We start from the raw sequence: 25,201 nt of genomic DNA on the forward strand, positions 1-25,201 counted from the left end.
TTTGAGACACCTTAATCCCAACACCCTCACATCAATAGCATAACAATGCTAATAAAAGCCATACATTCCACATGGAGCCCTACCACCATCAATTTTTCCATCATGATGCCATCCTACTTGTTTAACAATGTAGATAAACCAATCAAGGAATCACATACAATTAGAGCAGCTAATTGCTTTATGTTGGGCATAGGTCACATGGATCCAAATGTTGTGGTAGACCCTAGAATTGTCTATGACATGGTTCCTCAATATTAAATCACTTTCCTCTACTCTCTCAACTACATAGAACAATAAATCACTCTTTTCACTAAGGAGTAAGTTTCCTACGTCAATTCTACTTTGGAATTCAATGATCCCAACTATACATCCCTTTCTATTCTAATAAATTTAAGGACCAATTTGGTTCATGTAAGGAGAAAATCCATGACATGTGCGGGTGCACAGGTTAATTTAGTGTACCAAGTGACTATGAAGGACCCTACTAGCATCACTATAAGCATGGAACCACAAATGTTAAATTTCAAAAAGCTCTTGGATGTTGTTACCTATAGTGTAAAATTCAAAAGTACATTGCCTCTTTCAAACCCCCACTTTAGTGTTCCCACCATGGACAACTATGATAAAGATATCAATAATAGATATAAAAGATAAAAGAAATAATATGCTATCAATAAGAATAAGATAATATGCTCAATAAAATTTTAAGAGTTACCACTCCTCAAAAACAACTATGATAAAGATATCAATAATAGACAAAAAAAGATAAAATAAATAATATGCTATCAATAACAACAAGATAATATGCTTAATAAACTTTTAAGAGTTACCACTCCTCAAGAATAGAAGCCAAGTAGCCTACAAGTACTTGACAAAGAAGCAACAAGGGGCTCCAAAGAAATGATGGCATTTTTGTGTAATGACAATAATGCTTTTAGATATCAATGTAATGAAGAAATGGCAATGAATAGAATATGTAGAGCTAAACATGAGCATCGGTGTGAGTCTTAGAGAGCTGTGAATGCAAGAATTATGTTCAAGAGTGGTAGAATGCAATAACGAAGTTCAAAAGTTCTCAAGTTGGAAGCAAAAGGAAGAAGCAAAAGGAAGAGACTTCAAGCAAAGATAGTGAAGGTAGGTGATTATTTTTAGAAGAATGAATTGAAAAGGAGCAAAAGTGAACCTATACTTTATATTAAGTCCAAAGGTACCAATGATTTACTTATAATTTTTTTATATGTTGATGATCTCATTTACAATAGCAATGGTGAAGTGTTAATAGAAGAATTCAGTAAAGCCATGAAGAGTGAATTTGAAATGACTGATTAGGGTTTGATACTTTACTTTCGAGGAATAGAAGTCAAGAAATTTAGTGATACACGAGAAAAGTATATAACTGATTTTCTTGATAAATTTAGAATGAAGAATTGCAAACAATCAGATACACCTTTGGATATAAAATTAAAATTGGCCAAAGATGATGATACCAAAAAGATAGATACAAAACTATATAGAAGTTTAGTTGGCAGCCTTATGTATCTTACTATAACTAGACCTGACATCATTTATGCGATCATTGTAGTATCAAGATTTATGCAATAAAGAGGATACTTGGGTATGTTCATGGTACATGCAACTCTGACATTTTTTATACACCAATAGACAACTTTAGATTGGTTGGATATATAGACAATCATTGGGCAATATCTATTAACAACAGAAAAGTACATCAAGATATGTATTCAGCTTGGGATAAGGCACAATTTCTTGGTGTTCAAAGAAACAATTAACAATATCACTATTGTTAATGGAAGCAGAGTACATTGTAGCAACATTTACAACATGTCAAGCAATTTTGTTGAGGAGAATACTCGCAGATTTGAAGCAAGAATAAAATACACCCACAAATGTTTACTATGACAATAATTCTACTATTTTTATAACAAAGAATATATTTTCCATAGTCGAACTAAGCCTATAGATATCCGACATCATTTCATCAACAATCTTGTGGCAGATGGACATATTGAACTACAGTTTTGCAAAAATAATGATTAGCTAGCAGATGTGTTTACAAAAGCAATTTCAAAGAATTTTTATGCTAATATCGAGGATTTATTACACTAAGGGGGAGAATAATAGCAGCAATGCTTAGGACGAACACCGTCTGTTCACCAGCTTACTGGAAACTTCTGCCAATAGGAAACGTCCTGCCAAATGTCATTAAGAACCGCCTTAATCCTTTTAACATTACCTCATTTGCAAAGTGGCATCCGTATCCACTTCTTCTACCGCTTGCAATCTGATTCTTTACTTGCCGTGCACTGCAAGTTTATGAACTGCCCTTCTGTAATTATAAAACAAGGACTAATGTAAGAATTTGATTATCATTATCATAACAAATTAGAGACCTCTACAGAGCTTTGTATCTATGTCTGCCTTTGTAATCTTCACCGACATTAATAGCGCTAGTGTCGTTGCAACAATCTATTACATTGCATGCGTTGTTTTTTGTTTATGCTCTAGCTTCTTTTCTTCTTTTTTTTCTCTCTTTTTAAATGTTCTGCTTATTTTTTTTCTTTTTTTTTTTTGATAAAAGTGGATAGAACCACTAAAATTATATTAAATATTGAGCTTTTTTTTACAGGTGTCTGGTTCAAAGAGCACTGAAGGGAAAGAACCAATAAGAAAACCCTTCAGTATTGCTCAAGAGAACATAAGCCTATCTACCCATTACAAAAACCTCCACCATCTAAGTAACACCCACACCCATCCAAGTATTGTAAAAGCAAATTTAAGATAAAAATATCTTAACCGTAACCATCCTGCCTGGCTTATATTAACAAGACGACCCCATAACAATTTTGCCCTGCTTACCTTGCTTACATCAACAAGACGATCGCTTAACCATTCAATACAATCCCTCCAACATTCTCCCCTGCGTATATTAACAATATGATCCCTTAACCATTCAATAGAATAACTTAACCATTCTCTCCTGCTTATATCAACAATACGATCCCTTAACCATTCTCCCCCTGCTAACAACGTACACACTACAACCACAAATATTATAAGATCCCTAGAACACTGCCCAACTATTGACCGCTTTACCGTATACATCAATTCTGTTCTATAAAATAAATTTGAATATTTGAATGCAGCGCGTTCAAAATTTGCCCTTCCAATAGTTTCGACCAATACTTTCTCTGAAAACTGGCTTCGCTTCCGCAATTCATACGGAGCTGTAATAGAATAATAGGTCTTTGCCCCACGGACATACCTTTTCCCCAGTATTGTCTGGTTCTTTAGCCACTGCCACTCTTTCAATGCTCCTGGTATGCTTACATCACTTAAGTTCGAGAAGTTTTCGTCTTTAAAGTGCTCCAGACGAGATTGAAGATCCTCATAAGGTTGAAGATCCACATGGAATTCAGAACTATCGACATCAATTTCCTTATAAGAATGCCAACTCAATTTGATTTCCTCCAACCGTTGGAAATCTCCCATGTTTGGAAGTCCTTTCATATTGTCGTTATAGACTAGATGGAATACCTGTAATTCATGGCAGCCACTAATATCAGGAGGATCTTCAACCCTCCAGCAATCATAAAGAGTTAACTTCTTTAAACTCCTCAATAGTGAGAAGTTAGGAAACCTTTTTAAATGCATCAGCGTGAAAAAGTAAACAACCTCCAACAAGACACAACATGTTAGGTCTGGTGGCTCCCTTATACCACACTTGTCAAGTTTGAGCACAGTCAAATTTGATAGAAGTCTGAAACTGGGAAGCTCCCTTAGTTCAACCATATTGCATAGTTTAAGAATTTGTAGTGTGTAACAAGACTCTAAACTTTGGGGCGCCGTAGCAGCTTTTGATGAAACAAACAACTCTAGTGTCTTCAAAGCACCTGGCACATCTATATCTGGACATGCCTTCACTGCATCACATTCCCACAATACAATTTTGGATAGTTTCTTACATCCAACCAGGAGCGGTAACGAAGCCATCTGGGAGCAACTGTCGATGACAATACTTAGAAGCTCCACACATTCTCTACAGTCGAGAGGCCCCTTCACTTTATCACACACACTAAATTCCACTTTCTCCAAATGCGGCAAACCATTCAACCTTGGGAAGTCCAAGAGGGATGGACAACGAACCTTTATCTCTCTCAGAAAAACACAGCCGCTAAGATCTCCCAGCCGATTGACCACCTGCCTGCCTGCAATGTCAATCTCAAGATGTTGTAAACCTTCGAGGCTGCTTAGCACCGGAAGTTTAAACATTGTATTTACCTCGCTTATCTGAAGCCACGCCAGCTGTTGCAATTTCTCCATACCTTCAAGCATAGTCAAGTCATTGCATTTGTGTATTATAATACTTCTGAGACGACGCATCCCGCCCAAGTCAAGCTTTCTCATATTCTGCACACCTACAAGCTGAAGCACCAAGAGATTTTGAAGGTCGTGCGGGGTGATCTGGGACGGTCTTCGATGCTTGCACTGCTCCAACTTAGCCAATTCAAAACCTGCATTGTGCTGTGATATTAACCAACGTGTACTACATAGGTCGCCCTTCCACCACAGCCATCTCCCCATTTCATTTGCTTTGCTTTGTGCGAATTCAATATATAGATCGTGTATGCGAATTTTAGATGCAAATTCTTCAATAAGAGCCATCTTACATAAATCCTCAACCTGAAACCACATATAAATTAAGCATTCAGCGGAATTTCAATTAAACGCACAACAATCATAAACTAAAATGTTTTAAAAGCAAATATTCAAACTCACTGCTTTCTCAATAAATGAGATCTCTTTGTTTAGAACCATTGCCAGCCACTCAGTAACTTTGTGGGGAGACATACGAGGCGGCATATATAGGGTGAGAAGCATGAATATGGTGCGATATTCGGAACGCATGCTATCAAAAGCTTTGCCCAGCACAGCCAACAAATCATCCAAACCATAGCTACATCGGTTTACCCAGCCTTCTATCTCACCAGCCCACTTTGACAAATGCGGACCATATTTACTGAAGAGGTGGCCGCCGAAAGCTTTTAAGGCTAACGGATGAAATGTTTTACCTCTCCGACCGACCTCTTCGAACAAAAATCTGTCTGCACACTTGACAGCAAAAACTTTTTCCTCTGCCCCCATCGTTGACACATCTATAGGTGCCTTTTCCAACAAGATTTCTATGGCCTCGTTATCTTCAAGCCTTGGGACGCGCATGCATGACCGCTTACCTATCTTGAAATGCTTTTCTAGAACATCTACACTCCGAGCGCTCAAAAGGATGCAGCTGTTTTCTCCCAACTCCGCCTTAAGATAGTCCGTTACTTCGTCAATACTTTCTTCTGTGACATTGTCGAGAACCAACAATATCCTTTGGCCCTTCACTCGTCTATACAACTCAACTTGTGCCTGTGAGCCATATTAAAAAATACAGAGTACTTATAAATCTTGTTGAAGATTCTTTGTTTAGAGTCATTTACATAACAGTGGAACTGTAAATAGAATTCTATATGGAAAGGGAAAGAACATCCTGGCAAACAAAATTAGAACATATGAAATTGCTCACCTGATCTCGGTCTGTCAGTGTTTGAAGAATCAACTGAGGGCAGCGAGTGAGATATTGCAGGGCAAGCTTTGTTCTTTCAAATGAATCGCCTCTAGAAAATTCCAGATGGCATACTTTACCTTCGAAATCCCCCATTTTGAAGTTGCAGAAAGCCTTGGCAACTGTAGTTTTCCCCTGGCCCGGTATTCCATACAATCCTGCAATACTGGTTCCCTTTTTGACGGACTGGACAGATTTGAAGAAATCTGCAACCTCCTGCAGCCAATAAATATAATAAATAAATAAACTCAATGCATATATGCCTGATAAAAGCAAAAGAACTTAATGAAGTGTTTTCACCTGACACATTCGTTCTTGTCCTTGCATACAACGGACAAGATACCTTGGCGAGGATGTTGGAAGTATATGCCAGATTTCCTTCACAATATCATCTCTGAACTTCACTTCATCATCATTTTCCCTGAAATTTATCCCATTAATTCGCCGTATTAGTTCCAAATCTCGGAGCCATTCGGCTTGCTTTTCCCCGGATATCTTCAACTGTTTCCACTTTTCATTGTCTACCTTCGTGTCTTTAAGAGCATCTGGTGAAATCTGGAAGAACAAGGGTAAAATTTTGAGATTGGGATTCGTACGGGTTCTGTCTCTCGCTTCCACACAAGCAGAGAGTTCCAGCATGGGCCACTTTGATTCGAGGAAATCCTTCGATAGGAGAAAAACTGCTACTTTGCATGTCTTGGCGGCTTCGAATATACGGGAGGGGAAATCTTCTCCCAATGGCAGACTTTCACGATCTTGATCAAAGAAGCAGGAAACGCCGTGGTTTGCAAGGTCTCTATTTAGCTGCCTAACAAAATTTTTCTGCTTACCGCTGTGACTGAGAAATACTTCTTTAGCCACCAAAAGCTTCTGTTCATGGTCACTGTTAAGCGAAATAACGAGTATGTTGGCATGTTTATTTTCCCACATGTATGTGGTCAATTGTAATTTGAACTGCGGTTCATTCAATTAGATAAAAATAGAATATTGATAATTTCTTTCACTTGCAGTTTGTAAGAGCTAAAATAAGAGCTCTAAAAGTAAAATTTACATCAAGATTTTAACTTCATGTTTGATTTTGTATTTTTAGCTGGTATTCATGTACCAAAGATTTCTATATAAAGAGGTAAATTGTAATGAAATCTTTGTCTTTGATCATTGTTTTGTATTTCAGCTTTTGAATGAAAATAAAATTTTATCTACTTTTTGAAACAATATTATGTTTATTGCTATGTAGCAATTTCTGTCTATTTTTTAATTTTTCTTTATGGTGCAAAAGGAAACATTCAAATAAAATGTATCTCACTTGCGAATCGGTTTGTTGGGCTGGGAGAACTCAGTAGTGCGTAAATTTGTAGTCTCCCCGATCGAACGCCGAGCTTGAGAATATTCTCCTCTGCTTAATTTCTTTAATTGAGTGGTGTCGATGTGATCCATTGGGAGGTATTTTGCTAATATTTCTTCACACAATAAATTGGTGGGAGATCATGAGCCTACATGGATAAAAGGTCAATGAAGACAAGTATGCAACGACTTTCCTATATATGTGGATAACAAAGACAAGTAAACAATGACTTTCCAATATCTATATAATGGAAAAATGCATATATTTGTGTGTTGTGTAATTACTAGGGATCCCAAGATCATATAATATTTCCTTTGTTCTAATGTTTGTATGAAATTTAAGAATTTAAAAATAAAGAAAAATAATATTCCACCATTCCAAAAACTCGTGTCTAACAACCTTCATTACAATGGGAATAACCTTAATGAGGGTTATTAGGAGAAACAACTAGTAATATATGTTAATAAATGTTTATTTAGAAAGGTTTACAAATAAATTATTAAAATTTATATGTATGAAAAATAAAAAATAGTTAATTTTTAAGTAAAAATTTATACAAATATAAGATATATATATTTTTATTTTCTAAAATAATATAATTGAAGTGATGAAGAAATTTGGTTTTTGCTAGAGTTTTGGCTTCTTGTTGGTCTGTAATTATTATGGTGACATTTAAGTTGCCACACCTACAAATATTTTCTCTCTTTCAATGACATGTGAGTTTGCATTTAATGCTAGAGCTGAATATTTTTGTAACTTTTTTAATATAAAAACTATCTAAATTTTATAATTAAGATGTAAATGTTTTAAACTAATATATGTTTTAAATATTCTACCATTCCTATAAATAAATTATTGTGTAAGCAAATTGACTGTAGGCTTTTACCTCTCATTATAATTTTCACGTCAATCTAAAATTTAAATCATTAAATGATGTTATATGAATTTGCCTATGGACACCAAACATAAACTAGAATTGGTAGCAAAACTCCAATAAATTTTTAGGATAAACACCATGAGATAGCAATTTTTCTCCAAGAAATTTTGAATGGAAAATGGCAACAACATTCCTTTCAAGCTTCTGTTGTTCACCACAGAGAACTATGAATATGGGAGTATTATCCCAAGGTCTTTGAGAATTAGTAGAAGTATGATTCACCGAGCCTGCAAATCAAAATGTTTTGAATGCATTAAATACAAATTAGTGAAATCGGTTGAAAGAAGACGAGAATGAGGACAATTGAGCCCTCTTCACTATCTAAATAAATTGGATATCTCAATTTGCAAGCTTTGGTGTTCATTGTATGGTTTCAAGTAGGCCCCTCATGCCTACTACGATAAGATGGATAGTTTCTTTCTTACTTTTGGGTTTCACACGATGCCATTTCAATCCATAATTTATGCTCGAAGACATGGGAAGGATCCTCTAATTCTTGTGCTCTATGTCAATGATTTGATTCTTACTGGCAGTTCTTCAATGATTTAAGATACTTAGGACGCTTTGATCAAGCATTTTGATATGATTGACCTTGGCCCCTTGCATTACTTCCTTTCTCTTCAAGTTCATCACTCTTCAAATGAAATTTCTATCTTCTAATAGAAGTATCCTCTTTCTTTTCTTCATATATTTGGAATGGTCGATTGCATGCCTACCACTAATCCTTCAGTTAATGCTACTTTGTATCGATAGTTGGTTGGCAACATTTTGAACTTGGGACATAGTCATCCTGATAATTCCTTTGCAATTAGACTTGTCTCCTATTTCTCTTAAGATCCTCATGAGAGTGATTGGAAGCTAGCCAACACAATATGATGAGTTACATATATACACTACACAGTTGGCATTCGCTAAACATCAAGTGCTACTCAAATTGTGGGCTTCACTTACTAGATTAGGCTAGTGATGTAAATGATTAGAAGTATACTCACAGCTTTGTCTTTTGCCTTGGTCCTAACCCAATTGCATGGTCTTGCAAGCAACAAATTGTCATTGATTGAGGATGAGTATTAAGGTGCAATCTTGGCTACCCATGAGGTTCTTTATCTTTGATATTTGATGACTAAGTTTGAATTTCCTTCTAATCATCTTACAACTCTTTGGCGAGACAATCAAAGTTCTATTTAAATTTCTCACAACCAAGTGGAGCATCAATGTACCAAGCATATTGAAATCCACATGGACTTCATCGGATAGCTCATCTAGGATGGTGTTCTTAGTTTGAAGTATTTTCTTATGAATTAGTAGGTTGTAGACATCTTCACTTAACCTTTGGCATTGCCTCATTCTATTTAGATGCAATCAATGTTAGGGTGAAGGAATTTCTCCTTGGGACGTCTTGATGAGTCCTCTTTTAGTGAGGATTTTTCCCCCATAAGGTTTTTCTCCCTTTCTCTCTTTATGAGAGATTGTATTCCATTTGTACATGGGTACCTCATTGGGCCTTGTTGCTAAGACCCATCTTCAACATCTTCACATAGTTTTTGTTCCTCCCTAAGTTGCACTTCAGGAATGTGTTGGTGTGAATAAGGTTTTTTACTTAGTAAAGGTCGTGTACCTAACTAGTTCTTAGTGGGGACTTCACATGACTTAAGTTTAATACTTAGGTCCTAGGTGGCATTCTATAAATCCTAGTTGTTAAGATAAGACATACAATATCTTATCTTTATTTAATGTTGCTACCTACATCATTTAATATTTGTTTAGTTAGTTATCTCATGTCATAAGATTAAGACATATGTGTCATGTTCATTTCTAATCTTATGCCCTCTTCTTGCCTATATAATCAAGGAATCCCTTGTATCGTATTTTATTATTGATATTAGTGGAATAAAATCTTCTTTGTTGCTTCTCTCTTGTCATGTGGAGGTTATTTGGTGTTACAGATTAAAACTTTTGCATGATTAATTCAGCAAATTGCAATAGTATTGATAAATAAGAATTATATGTTTGATCTTTGTTTTACATTTTCAAGTCTTTTGTTTTCTTGTTTTTAATTAATTTCAATGCTTACACCATCCACTATAATTCAATTTGATAGATTCTCACCAAATAAATTTTCCTCCCTCATGAAATGCAACAATGTCACATGTTTTTTTTTGAACCAAAGAGTTGTACTCCAAATTTTGAGAGTAGGGATAGTCATCGATCATGGATAAATATTTTCATAAGCATTCTATTTGTGATGATATTCTCATTCCATTTGAATCATTCCTAGAGAATGGTGGCATCCATCTTGAGATACCTGACTTGGTGGTTGATATGTATCCAAGTATAATGGAAAATATGGTCATTGGGAATTTCCTAAGTTCTTGGCTAAGTGGTAGACCTAAATAAAATAGAGACTAAAAGGTTAGGTTGAGATCTCAACCAAGGGTAAAGGATTTATCCTTATTTCTTTATTGAATTATGAGGAATTTGTTAGAACCCTGGTCTTTGGTCTTTAGGTAGATTAGAGCTATTCGTGCCAAAAGTGAAAAATTAATTTTTAAGCGAGAGGGGAAGGATATTAATGTGACCCTTGTTTCAATTAGGCTTCTTGATCCACCATTTTAATATTAGGAAGAAAAAGTTATGATGGGCGTTGAAGAAATTTTGAGCACCTTATGATTATTGATGATTTTATCAAGTTTAGTAAATGATTGATGTGCAATATTTTGTGTATGCTAGTATCGATAAGGATCTCCCTTCATCAATCAATTTATCCTCCAATTATGGCCACTAATTCCCATAGGTTAAATACAAAAGTTCTCTCTTTGTTTACCATAACTATAAAAAATTAGATACACATATCCCCACAAGATATTTAAAATTTATGCTAGCCACAAATTGGATACACATATCCCATGCACATATAGATTAAAGGCATGGAAAAATTACAAAAGTTTGAATTGAGCCTTAAATTAGCATGCTATTGTGTCACCTTATTTGCATGTTCTAAAATGTTGGACCTCCCAACTCTATAAGCTAAGGTTTGAGATAAAGCGCCTTAGTCAACAACTTCTAAGGCATCGATCTTCTTAACCAAGATATGAGAGTCTCTTTCAACAACACACCTATATATCTTGAAAATAACAACTATTTTCAAGTCAAGAATTAAATCTTTTTCATATTGAAAAGATTATTGATATTGATACACAAACATCAAGTCTTAGAAGTAATCACCTTTTGTTGTTTGATTCTTTATTTTTTAATTTATTATAATTTTAAACTAATAAAAAGACAAACTAATTTTTTTAACATCTTAATGTTAATTTTAATTATTTTAACTAGTTATTATTATTTGTTCTTTTGAATAATTATATGTTAGTATTTTTTTAATTAAATAAAACATATCATAAAGAATAAGAACTACCACCATGTGACTAAAACAAAAACTAAATTTCATGAGAAGCATTGAATCAAAGAACTAATTATGCTATTTCAAAATTATGTAATATATTTTTATAATTTTAAATAAAAATACTGTACCTTTGACTTTGACTGTAATGAATTATTGCCTAGGCAAACTGACTCTAGACTTTTACCTTGGTTAAAATTTTCACATCAATCTAAAAAAAATCATTAAATGATATATAAATTTGTCTATGTGAACCGAACATGGCCTACAAATTGCAATTGAGGTAAAAACTGCAATTGGAGTTTTACGATAAACGCACTAAGTTAAATCATTAATAATTTCTCCCTCACTGCTACTTAATCACAAGACTGCAATTGGAGGGAGCTATAGCGACTACACAATTACTCAATTGAGCACAGTAAACAATGCTTCTGTCAACGGACGTACTTTTTGGCAAAAGCTTTGCAAACTCACGTCATTCAAACTTTGGAATCCACGTATGCACAACTAAATAATAATTGGGCAACAATATTTCTAATTCATCATAGAGCTGTCAAAGACAGAATACACATCAATCATATATTTAAAAGCTTTTAGTTAAGTATTAATTGAGTTTTATAAAATGATTGCCTAGCAACATAGGCAAATGGTTAGTATTTAAATTTAATTTTTTTTATTTTAAAGTTATTAGTTTAAAAAAAAATTGTAATTGTTTTATTTTAATTAATTATTATTTTATTTATTTTAAATTTATTATTTTTCATTCATTAAAAATATTTAATTATTTTATTGACATATATAATAACAAAAATCATTTAATTATAATGTTTCTATTAAAATATGAGATAGATAAATAAAAATAATTATCTATAATCAGCATATAAGAGAGTTGGTGACTTTTGTTTATCTGAGATAGTGGAATTAGGGAAAATAATTGTTTTTTAATTATCATATCTATATGGACATCAAGAACAAATATGTTAATGTTTTTGATTGATGTTTCTTATATTCAATTTATTTATTGTGAAACAAATGAAAAATTAAAAGAATGAAAAATAAAAAACAAAAGATTTGATTGATAGGATCAACTATCACAAACTTTTTTAAACTTCCTAATATTTTCCATAACAAGTCAAATTATGATATTGCTATTAGGATTCAACTCTATAGTTTTTTAGTCAAACTCATTGACCCATGTTTCATGAGTAGTAATTCACAACAATCCATCTCTCGTGAGAATGAATGGTCTCTACTTAACACACATTGGATCTATGTAGAAATGAAGCATTGGGCCTTCTGACCCATCCTAATACTACTCCAACTCAAATACACTTAAACCATAAAAATTCCTAAATATAAAAAAATATTTTATCATAAATTATATATATATTTTCCAAAAACAAATAAAAACAGGACGTTTGGGAACCAATCCTTACTGTAACATGATAACTGATAACCAAACCAATTACCCACTACAGGACGGTTGACCGGCCTTTTATCAGCAATAAAATTTTGAATAGAAAACAGAGAATAGCTAGAAAGAAAACCCCAGCTACAAAGCAGAAACAAAATCAAAGCCAACATCCCTTATATGTTAGTATTTTTTCAGCAGATTCATCTTTAATCAGCACCCAGAAGAATTTGATCTACTCTGAGCCTCCATTACAGTTGTAAAGGGTACTCTAAAAAAGCATAGAAAAAGAACGCAGATTTTGCAGAAAAACTACATACCTGTGGTAGCAGTATTACTGTCTTCATTTGCCCTATTATTTCTGGTGCTGTTGGAGACTCTCGATGCCACGTTATTGCTTAACGAACTAAATAACTTCTCACAAAGCCAATTTCGACAGAACAACGAAGCAGGGGTTTCTGCGCTAAAAAAGGGGAAATCAGACTATTTCGTCCGCATGGTCTCACCTAAACTTGCTAGGAAAGTGGCTAATTTAATCTACTTTCCTCCACCGCAGTTATAAAGGTTACTGAGAAAAAGCATAAAAAGAACACAGATAACTAGTAATTAAACCAATTACCCACTACTGGACAGTTGACCATTTTATCAGTAGATAAAATTTAGAATAGGAAACAGAAAGTAGCTGCAAAGCAAGAAAACCCCAGCTACAAAGCAGAAACGAAATCAAAGGCAACATTCCTTTTACCTTGAGCATTTTATCAGCAGATTCAACTTTAATTAGAACCCAGAACAATTAAATCTACTTTCCTTCACCACAGTTGTAATGGGTACTGAAAAATGAACATAAAAGAGAACATAGATTTTGCATAAAAACTACCACTTACGTACCTTTGGTAACAGCTTTACTGCCTTACTTTGCCCTATTATTTATGGCGCAGGCAGAGAGCTCCGTATACCATCTTATCGCTTAACGAATTAAATAACTTCTCACAAAGCCATTTTTCCCCGAACAAGCAAGCTGGGGTTTGCGCACTGAAAGAGGGGAAAGCAGACTATTTCGTCCACATTCTCACACCTAAACTTGCTAGGAAAGTGCCCGTACAAGAGAACCCTAAGAAAGGAAACTTCCGTGGCGGTGAATACGGGCATCCAAGCAATAAAAGCTAAAATTGAGATTCCTTAATTAAAAAAGAGCTAGGTAGCATTAACTCTAATTTGAGAGCCTACGAAAAATGCATCCTACTTTTCAATTCCATTTTGTAACGTGAAATCTATAGATTCAATGAAAGAGAACATCTCAATCAAATTTCACATCTTAGGGAAATGCAATGAAATACAAGAATGACCATTGTGAAGAACTTGTAATTGTAAAATGGAAAAAGTACTAACGAATTTCAACATGGCTACAAGGATTATATGATAATTTTGCATTATATGTGAGAAGAGATCAGGGGAAGAGCACTAGTAATCGTTATAGTTCTAATGACCGCACACTTATTATCATAGTGACCCCCCAATGGGCGTCATAGTTCGAATTTTTGAAAAGGCCATTAATAAATTTCACATGTACCAATAGCCAATCACTTTTTGTCAATTTTTGTTCAGAATTGTCCCATTTATACACCACTATTGGAACATTTGTACAAAACTATTGGGACATTTGTCCACAAGTATTGGCGATTTTGAGTGGACAGTTATTTGAACATCTTTAATTAGGTATCATGCGACACTTTGAAATGTATACTTTTTTACCTTTGTGTGCATAACTAATCTCACAACGTGCATCGTTACTACCCAAAACCTAGAACAATAGCTATAAACAGTTGAGTCGCATGCGAAGACAACTAAAAAAAATCATCAAAATTTGAGGTATCGTTTAGGATCTGTGGGTACATGAAGTTAGCTATGACAGCTACTAGTGCTCTTCCACTACTTGCAAGATTTCCTAAAAAGATTTATGATCCTAACTTGTTAAAGAATAGTTAGCCCTAAGCCATAAGAGCCAAGAGCATGTGGATTTGAGGAAAAGAGATCAATAATGATAATGATGCCTCATTTTAAAAAATTAAGAGCTTAAATTCAATGCATCTATGAAAATACATCTCAAAAATTATTCACTGTGTTTTTTACTACGAACTATAGACACCTCGAAATCAACCTTCTATTATATAATTAATTAAATTAATATTTAATTAATTATCCTACATAATCCACCATCTCCTAATTTATCATACTTAATTGAATTCTATGTAATTTATTATGGGGTATGTGCACCAAGATAGAGGACCAAAAAGTTGCCAATTTTAATTTTTGCTCAAATGTAGTCATTTGGCACTCACCATATTTGGAATGTCAAACCTATGGTTCGGTCACACCAAATCTATTTGGCATGCACCGAATAAGGTGAGTGCCAAATTTGGTGCTAGCCAAATGGAAATATATTTTGAAAAGTGCATTTCCATTGCCTAGCACCAAATTTGGTGTTAGCTAAATGTATAGCATTGGCAAAATAGAAATGCATTTTGAAAAGTGCATTTCCATTTGGCTAGCGCCAAATTTGACACTAGCCAAATGTATAGCATTGCCAAATTGTCTTTCTCTTTCACTCTCTCTTTCTCCCAACAATAATATATACATGAAATATAACATTTAAGTATTTCATGTATATATCGATAGGATATTTGAGAGTGGTTTTAGATCTCTAAGAGTTATAATGTAGATTCTAGGTTTTAGATGATCATTTAAATGTTTAAGCTTTGTCAAATTTTAGTAATCAACATGATTCTATCATCATTCTCTCACTCTCTCTATGTCACTGTATTTATCTCCCCAAAATCTGAACCTATAGATCTCTCTCTATCACTCTTCCTCTATCCCATTTCTACCTCTCTTTATCTCACTCTCTCCTCTCAACCCTAAGATCTAACATTACCTCTTTACCTCTCTTTCGTCCCCTTCACTCTCTGTAATATGTTTTCTCTATCTCTTTACACACCTCTCCCTCACTACCTTTATTTCTCTAGGTCTCTCCCACCTTCTCTCCATTTTACCTCACCTTCATTCCTTACCCCCATCTATATCCCTTCCTTCCTCACTCTCTCTTCTTCTATCTCCATCTCTTATTGTTTCTCTCCCCTCTCTCTATATGTTCTTCTGATCATTACTTCTTCCTCCCATCCTCTATCTCTCTCCTTCTCTCTATCTTTACCTATCTACCTCTCCATCCCTATCTCATTACTCAACTCTCTCCCCATATATCTCTCTCACCTCTATTTCCCCCCATGTCTCTCACCACTCTCTCCCCAGGCTATAGGTCTCTTCACTCTAGTTATTTACCTCCCTCTACATCTCTCTCCCTATTTCCATACCCCTCTTTCTCTCTTTGTGAACATCTCTCTCCCCCTCATATCTCAACATCTCCCCTCTCTAGGTGTCTTCCACCATCTCTTCTTCTCTACCTTGCCTTCTTTCCTTACCCCATCTCTATTCATGCATCCCTCTCTCTTCTCTCTCTCTCTCTCTCTCTCTCTCTCTCTCTCTCTCTCTCTCTCTCTCTCTCTCTCTCTCTCTCTCTCTCTCTCTCTCTCTCTCTCTCTCTCCTCATCCAAATCTCTCCCTCCATATATAACTCTCTCTACCCAACTCCCTATCTCATCAACCACCTCTATACCCCTTTATCTCTCTCCCCAGGTATCTCATCAACCACCTCTATACCCCTTTATCTCTCTCCCCAGGTATCTCACTCCTCTCTCCCTTGGTGTTAGGCCTCTCACCTCTAGACAAAGAGAGACCAAGTGAGAGAGAGGGAGATACCTAAGACAAAGACGGGGGAAGGGAAGGGTTGAGGGAAAAAGAGGGAGAGACCAGAGAGAGAGAGAGAGGGTGGGGGGGAGGGGGGGGGGGGTTGATGGAAAGAGAGGGGGTTGGTGGCGGCAATTAAATCCAAGGTGACTTCGAAGGCAACATTTCCAATTTTCACTTCCCCCTTCTACCAAGGCTGGGAAAAATTATTGGAGAGCTCTGGGTCAAAACCCTGCATGCCTTCAACATAACTATCTAGGTTCCCTTTAACCACTTTTTGTCACAGATTAACATTAATTTTGAATTTTTCACATAAATTGGGTTCAACTTGTATTAGATCCCCTCCCATCTTAATCATAGAGAGTTTTGACTTAAAAACTAGGTAGAGAGAGTAAAAACTAGCAATTTGAGCATGATAGCACTTACAAGAAATGGGTGAAGTGACTCTACTTTTTAAAGGAGACATTCACCACCAAAACATAAATCATAGATATACTTCATCATTAATATTTATGTCCTTGGAGATTGCCTCATTAACCAAAACCAAAATATCAATGATATTCATCCATATTTTTAAATTCTTCGAAAATAGTCCTAATGAAGCCAACATGTCTGCAATTTTATTGTCTTTCCTTCTTGTATGAAAAAGGCATATGTGGCTAATCCCATGAATGAGGGCCTTACACTTAGCCATAATGTCTTCACACTCCAATCCATAATGGCTTCGATCTTGAGTAGGAGGATGGTTTTTTTTTAATCACCTTCTATGATTATTCGATTGTACCTTCTTTCATTATAGCAAGACGTAGTAAATAGCTACCACCTCCACAAGATTAGTGATTGTGTTAGTCTAAAATCACTTTTCTTATATTTTAGAATAATAACATAATCTAGCTTCTTTGTAGATAAATATGCTCACTTCAAAAAAAATTATTAAAAAAAATTGTTAGATTATATAAGTAATCATTTTTTTAATTGATCACTAATTAGGCCCTCTTTTAATTTTATTATTAATTAAGCTAAAATTAGGACTATTTTTCTATATTTAGGTCAATGTTGTCTCATAGCATATGTTGATGATGTACTTTTCTTGATCTAACTTAATCTTCACTTAAGGTTTTGTCTATGATTTTCTTTTTGATTTCATAAGAATTCATTTCTATATAGTATTCATTGAGTTGTTCAATCAATACAGAAGCCATTACACTTTTCTAGATCAGTTTTGTTCTCAAGGTTGCATAACACACAAAAATTATTTTTTATCATTAGACGTGATAGGTGTTTTGGTTTTAGGTGTTTCTTCGGAGATATGGGGCTCACTATCAACTCCAACATGATATCAAAGTACTTTGTCTATGACTCCTCTCTATTTTTTTGAGAGATTGAACCTTGAGAGAAAAATCAACTCAATATGGAGCAGAATCAAGACCATTGTTGGATCCAAAAAGATCAAAATCCTTTAGAATACCTATATAAACATTGAAATCAAAGTTTGAAAGATTTATTTAAATTTTTTAAGGGTTTAAATTTGTAGCAGTAAATATCCACACAACTCGACAAATCCATATGGTTGTATAAAATCATACTACATGGTCATCATTGCATGATATGTCAGCCAAGTGTGTGAAAATTTTAATAAGATCCTTTCTTGCAGTGTCATAATTCTTTTTAAATGTGATGATGTTTAGTTTCTTAATGTATCTATTTTTTAGTGTCATATTCAAGAGTTGATGTCATGAGCCTTCAATCTACTTGAAGAAACATATTTTGCATTGTATCAATGACATGAAATTTTATTAACAATATATAAACAAATATTTTGGTTACAAAAGAATATATTGACACATCAAGGAATATATAAGTGGTAGCCTAAGCATATTCAATTTTCAACATCAATATGATCTCATCCCTGTACTACTTAGTAGGTCCCTAAATCCTCGCTTAAAAGGAAAATTGCAGCCATAAAATGACAATTTCTACATTAACCAAAAAGAGAAATCTATGCAAAAAAGTACTTAGAATCCACATGTAATAGAATAGACAACAAAACATCAAAGATGACACAAGATATACCCTAGGAAAACCCTCAAGAGGGAAAAATATAGCCTCCAGAAATGTCCATGCTCAATGTATTATTCAACACTAACATATTGCAATGCATATTTAGAGCCACCATTAGTACCTCTAAAACATCATGCATGTCTAACAAAATTTTATAGTACTAGACTTGTGTTAAACTTAGTTAATTTAGTTACAATGTTGATGATGTAATCAATTAAGAAAATAAACTTGTAAGAAATAGTTAGATGGCAATAGAAGAAAGGAAAACCATTTGAAAAGAATAAAATGGAAAGTGGATTCTAAATTATTAAAATAATTATTTAGCATCTTATAGAAGAGTTTATCAATGTTTTCAAAGGATGTTCAAACATTTATGCTTAGACTTCTTGGGCTATCTTCACTACATTCGATGAAGCTTGGAAAAAGACTAACTTGGAACATTAAATAGATAAAGTGTAACAAGATCATATTAATAATTGGTGATTCCAGATGTTGGAGGTTCATTCATCATCTCAAGTTAGCTTCTCACTTTGATATGGTGTGTTGTATAAGAAAAAAAAATCCTTTCTATTTTTCCATTCCTTTCTTGATGTTGACAAATTTAAAGGTTGCATATAATGTGATGTTTGTTTCTTTAAAAATAGTGCGGTGCATATAGTGTGGTGCCCCATGATGCTAAGACTCACAATTTGATCTTGAAGCTTTGAAAACTTGATCTTTGCAACTTGATGTGGCCTTGTTAGTACAAGATGACTCAATTTGGTGAAATCAAAACCTTTGTAGCTCACTGGGCAACACTTATTTGTAGATGTCAAGTACCCATTTACTCATCTCTCTCCCTCATATGAGATCACAATGATATACATTCCTTTCGTTAACATAGAGAAGACTCATGACACTTTTCAACATGCCAATCACAACAATAAGTCACTGCCCACTTGATCGAAACATTTAAACCTTGATTTATCACTACCTCTATTTACATTCAAACACTTAGGCTTCTACAAAAATTTGAACAAAGTTCTAATCTTTTTCCACTCGATCCATCAATCCATTTGTAATCAATTTGCATACAACCTTTCATAGATTGTCATTTTCACTTTTTGTTCCAACATAATATTTGTGCACCACATGTAGATTTCTAGTTATGTTGATTATAGATTACATGTTTTGTTAAGTTTAGGTAACAATTCAAAAATCAATCAAATAATGTATGCTCTATTTTGGGTTGTGTATGCCCTATCTTTATATAAGCCACAAATTGAAGCTGCAACCTCAAAAAAATAAAAAAAACTCTCTTTTGTACAAATTGAATGCCAATCTACAAAATGTAATCCATTGGAGGAAGTTGAATAAAATAAACTATTTGAGATTTATTTCTGACATTGTTTATGTTTTCTATTTTATTCTATATCAAAAACTAACAACATTAATTTCATTACAAGAATACCAACTCGGTATGACTTCTTGTAATCATTTTGGGAAGTCCTTTAATATTGTCACTATAGATTAGATGGGGTGCCTGTAATTCATGGTAGCCACTAATATTAGATGGATTGTCAGCCCTCCCTTAATTATATAAACTTAATTTCATTAACTTCCTTAGTAATGAGAATTTGGGAAACCTTTGTAAGATTTTTAGTGTGAAACAATAAGCATCTTCCAACAAGACACAAAATGTTAGATCTGCTGGCTCCATTATACCATACTTGCTCATGTTTGAGCACTATCAAATTTGATAAAAGTTTGAAACTCGAAAGCTCCTTTAGATTCCTCAAATTCCATTGTTGAAGATTTTTCAGTCTACAACAAGACTCTAAACTTTTGATCACTGAAAGAACTTCTAATGAAACAATTGACTATCGGGACTTCTATATCTAGACATGGTTTTAAATCAGTCGACACATCTATATATATAAATTCCTTTAGTGCATCACGGTCCCACAATACAGTTTTATATAGTTTCTTATGTCCAATGTCAAACGATGGAAAATCCCATTGAAAGACTATGGATGGCAGTACTTTGAAGCTCCTTTCATTATAACTTACACTAAATTTCACTTTCTCTAAATATGGCAAACCATGCAACCTTGAGAACTCTAAGAGGAATCAACAAAAAAACATTAATCTCTATCAAAAAAGAACAACCAGTAAGACCTCCCAGCTAATTAACCACCTGGTTGCCTGCAAAACTGATCTCAAGTTGTAAATATTTAAGGTTGCTTAGCTCAGGAAGTTTAAACATTAGATTTACTTTATTCATATGAAGATTTAATAGAATAATGCATCTTCCCTCCACGTACATACTTTATTCCCATAATGGTCTTGTCGTTCAGCCAATCACACTCTTGCAATGCTTCTGGTGCACTTACATCACTTAAGTTTGAGACGGTTTCATCTTCAAAGTGCTCCAGACGAGATTCAAGATCCTCATTAGGTTGAAGGGCCACATGAAATTCAGAACTATCGACATCAATTTTCTTATAAGAATACCAACTTAGCTTGATTTCCTCTAATCGTGGGAACTCTCCCATGTTGGGAAGTCCTTTCATATTGTCATTTCGTTGAGAGGCGATCTACAATGATATTAATGCTATCCATAAACACCAAACACTATCAAAATAATTTTTACGTTGTCCTTCCTGTCTAAGATTCTTAGTGTAGTGGTCTGGCTGAAATTCTGAATTTGCAATGTAGTGGTCTGTTATTAAAATGGTGCGTATTCAATACAAACTAATGTAAAATAATTTAGAACTATACACGTTAGCGGACGTCATTAAGCCTGAAGGCTTCCTCAGCCAACCTATTAGCAGCTATAGCAAAGATTGTACCTTTGGCACATATCGACTTAAAATAGATTGTTGCCCTTTCTCACCTATAAATACTCATCATCTTCCCCAGATGGAGCTCCCACAACAAATTCTTCCCCTCCCCCCTGTTGATTCAGTAGGTCCATCTTCTGATGACTCCACAGGTCCATCTTCTAATGACACCACAACTTCTGCTGCCTCTTCTGCTATCGTCGGTTAAAAAAAGCCATCTTTAGAGCTGCTCTGCTTGGAGGTACAACTTTGCTTCTGTAATTAGATAATTGCATTGTGATTATTTATGTAAGTATTTCCTATATTCATAGCTTTTTGTATGCTGGACTTTCAATCGTTCATTTGTTCAAAGATATAGCTGGTAGAGAATAGTCGTTCAAGTTCTAAATATTGTGTAGATGATTGTTTATCTCCATGTTTCTTTTCTCACATGTCTGCCATTGTTGAACATGATCATCCACTGGCATTTATCCTTGTATAATCTCTACCCATGCCTTAATCAAAAAATGTTTTTTGTGATGGTCAATGATGATGCTATGTAAGGCTCTGATAGATCTTGGATTGATAAAGTTAATTAGGATGCGTTTTTATGCAATGTTCTCTCATACTATTGAACACATTTTGTTCTTAAACTAGCAAGCAACAAAAAAAAAATAGAAAGGGAATTAGCACCAAATTTAAATTTGAAGTTGGCATTAATTTGATGTCTAAATCCAAATTTGTATTTGAAAGTTGTGAGATGACTTTTGCAAATTTGTAGGTGCTTGATTAATCTACAGGTAAGAAATTTCTTTTCAAGTTTTGGAAGGTTATCAATCCGCAATGTTTCATTGAGACTATTTTAGTTTTATGTTGCTTTTTGCAAGGGATAGGAAGGAGAGTGTGGGGATTGGAAGGATTAGCATATCTCACGGGGGCTTCATTTAGTGAATTTGGGTTATAGCACGCGTGTTCATGGCATGCTAAAGAGTCCTCCTATTTTCAAAAAATATTGCTTTAAACTTGTTTTTCATCACCCCCTCCCAATACACAGCTTTGATTAAAAGCCCCCCTAGTTTTGCCAAGTATAATATTTTTTCATAGCTTGAATTAAAAACCCCCTATTTTCACCGAAAGAAATATATTGTACCCTCATTTTTGAAATAATATACGTAATATAATATTGCCTAGACAATGAAACCCCATGACATATCTGAAAAGTCCCTCCCATATTTTCCTTATTCCACATTTTTTTTTAAAATGTGAAATTCTCTTCAAATCGCAGGTATGCAAACATACCTGGAATGTGGAAAAACGGGAGCAGGTTGAGCTTGCAAGCATTTCAGGAAGCAATTCACAAATTTTGAAGTGGAAAAATATCTTGTGTAATTTTAGATCTAACACATTTATTTTCTTTTTAGTATGTGTTAGGGATTGCAGATTTCAGCGAGCTAAAGTGGTTGTCAAAGTCCTTGGGATTTGATCTGGTACGAAAACTCTCACTGCGGTCAAATAAGCTCTCGCTCCTCCCAGCTTCCATCTCTCATATGACATCTCTGTGCATTTTGGACTTATACATGAATAGCCTCATTAAAGCCCTCCCTTATTATATCAAATATATGGTGTCCATGCTGTCAAGATATATTCAAACAACTGCCTCGATAAGTTCAGTGGAAGGCATGATTTTTCTTGTTCGTAGATGGCTATGATGCAGGGTTGTGCTACTACTGAATGGTCAAATAAAAGTAATGACAGGGTAAGAGGGCAGGTCTGGAGAAGATGATTCGGTTGTCTCGCCTTGTTGCTTTTTCACCCTGAGCGTACTCTTCACATTTCACAAGTGTTTTGTTTCCACTTTAAGTCATACAAACTCATTATTTTTTTAATTCAGAATCATAGCGGTGCAAGTTAAACCGTTAACCTAAGTAATCTAAATCTTGAAAAAGATAAAAGTAAAAAAAAATTTAAAAAGTTACTATTAGGTTTATGCTACTTATCTTTTCTGCTACTTAGCATAAAGTTGCTAAAATTCTTTTGCTACCAGAAATGCCAGCGAGATACCCGTTTCATGTTTTAATGGCAGAAGCATTATTTCATTTCTAACAGCCGTTTTTAGGCTTCCTTTGCTCTTTCCCTTTTTATTTTTCATATGCGAATGAACTTCAAAAGAAAATGACTAGAAAATTAAACAACTTTGAAAATGATATTTCAATGATGTCGAGTTACTATATACAAATCATTTTACAAATCAAATGATGTAACTGTCACTACCAATAGAATTTAAACATAAAGATTTAAAGAAGTGCATGTAACATATGTAAATCAAATAATACAATTGTTACCACCATACAAAATCTATGAAAATGTATAGTTTCAATTACTAGCATATATATATTTAATAATATATATAAAATATGTTGACAGATATCATATATTCTTATCGAGACACTTAATTTTAATCAATTCCTCTATTTTAAGATATAATTAAAAAAAATATCTTTCAACATATTATATATATTATTAAATATATACATACTAATTATAGATGAAATGCCTGTAATTCATGACACCTACTAATATGAGGAGGATCGTCAGCCCTCAAACAATTATATAAACTTAACCTCTTTAACTTCCTCAGTAATGAGAAGTTGGGAAACCTGTGTAAATGTTTTAGCGTGAAAAAGTACACATCCTCCAAAAGGGCACAATGTGTCAGATCTGGTGGCTCCCTTATACAACACTTGCCAAGTTTGAGCACAATCAAATTTGACAAAATTTTGAAACTTGGAAGCTCCTTTAGATTCCTCAAATTCCGAAGTTGAAGATTTTTCAGTCCGCAACAAGACTTTAAACTTTTGATCGCTGAAACAATTTCTGATGAAACAAACAACTCTATCTGTACTTCTGTATCTAGCCATCCCTTCACTGCATCACGATCCCACAATACAGTTTTAGATAACATCTTACACCCAACGACAAATGGTGGCGAAGCCCGGTGGGAGCGACTGTGGATGGCAATACTTTATCACAGACATTCTGTACAGTCGAAGGGACCCTTCACTTTATCACACACACTAAATTCCACTTTCTCCAAAATCTGCAAATCATTCAACCTTGGGAACTTGTAGAGGGATCGACAACAAGTATTAATCTCTCTTATAGAAGCACAACCGGTACGATCTCCCAGCTGGGTTTATCGAGGTACTCTCTCACATCATTTCATCTTTATGGTAATGTTAATTTGCCAACTTGAGTTACTCGATGAGTTTTGTATTGTAATTTTTGATATTTCAATTTTTGTTTTGTTATTTTTTTATATTTTTAATATAAATTTCATATCTATTATAATGTAAATTGGCATTTAAGTTATTTCTTATTAATTCTTAATAAAAACTTTATTTGTATTTTAATAAGTTTAAGTTTAAATGTTTCATATGTGGATATAAATCTATTATTTATTTTAATATAAATTAATTTAAAAATTTAATAGGAAGTGGAAAAAGAGAAGAAGACATATTGAAAACCTTGAAAAATAATTAATGTTAAAATATTAATCAATTTAATATATTTAGCCTTTTTTAAAATATTATTAGAATATTCACAAATATTTGAAATTTAGTAATCAAATCAGTTTTATTTTACTTAATTATCATTAGAATTTTTAATTAAAATATATTAGTTTGTTTACAATTAGCTTCTTCCTCAATCTTGTTTACCTTTATGTCAATTACATGCTCTCCTTTACATTTATACCAACTATGCTTAACATTCTATTAATTCAAAGATTATTCCTAACTCTAATTATTTTTTAAATACATT

The 25,201-nt window shown here is 34.0% G+C and overlaps 1 protein-coding gene across 2 annotated transcripts; it reads right to left on the reverse strand.

Annotated features, from left to right (window-relative positions):
• Positions 1 to 2,639: 2,639 nt before the first annotated feature.
• On the reverse strand, positions 2,640 to 13,790 carry LOC131857261 (putative disease resistance protein At4g11170). Of its 2 annotated transcripts, XM_059209515.1 has the most exons (7): positions 13,608 to 13,790; positions 13,040 to 13,177; positions 6,933 to 7,119; positions 5,927 to 6,509; positions 5,588 to 5,842; positions 4,798 to 5,430; positions 2,640 to 4,701 (listed from the first exon to the last, which is right to left on the reverse strand). In XM_059209515.1, exons 3-7 carry the CDS (start codon positions 7,061 to 7,063, stop codon positions 2,734 to 2,736), a joined length of 3,570 nt encoding a protein of 1,189 aa, XP_059065498.1. In that variant the 5' UTR covers positions 7,064 to 7,119; positions 13,040 to 13,177; positions 13,608 to 13,790; the 3' UTR covers positions 2,640 to 2,733. The 2 variants fall into 2 exon arrangements, with proteins under 2 accessions (XP_059065498.1, XP_059065499.1); XM_059209516.1 differs by lacking the exon at positions 6,933 to 7,119 and having other exon boundaries at positions 13,608 to 13,772.
• Positions 13,791 to 25,201: the final 11,411 nt, after the last annotated feature.

The sequence above is a fragment of the Cryptomeria japonica genome, chromosome 8, assembly GCF_030272615.1.
Source record: "Cryptomeria japonica chromosome 8, Sugi_1.0, whole genome shotgun sequence".
Lineage (NCBI taxonomy): Eukaryota > Viridiplantae > Streptophyta > Pinopsida > Cupressales > Cupressaceae > Cryptomeria > Cryptomeria japonica.

Excerpts from the sequence above, each read along its gene's own strand:
- LOC131857261 (XM_059209515.1), bottom strand. The coding sequence starts at position 7,063 with ATGGATCACATCGACACCACTCAATTAAAGAAATTAAGCAGAGGAGAA. Across the intron at positions 6,510-6,932 it reads CCCAACAAACCGATTCGCAA|TGACCATGAACAGAAGCTTT; the intron begins GTGAGATACATT and ends TTCGCTTAACAG. Across the intron at positions 4,702-4,797 it reads TCTCATTTATTGAGAAAGCA|GTTGAGGATTTATGTAAGAT; the intron begins GTGAGTTTGAAT and ends ATGTGGTTTCAG.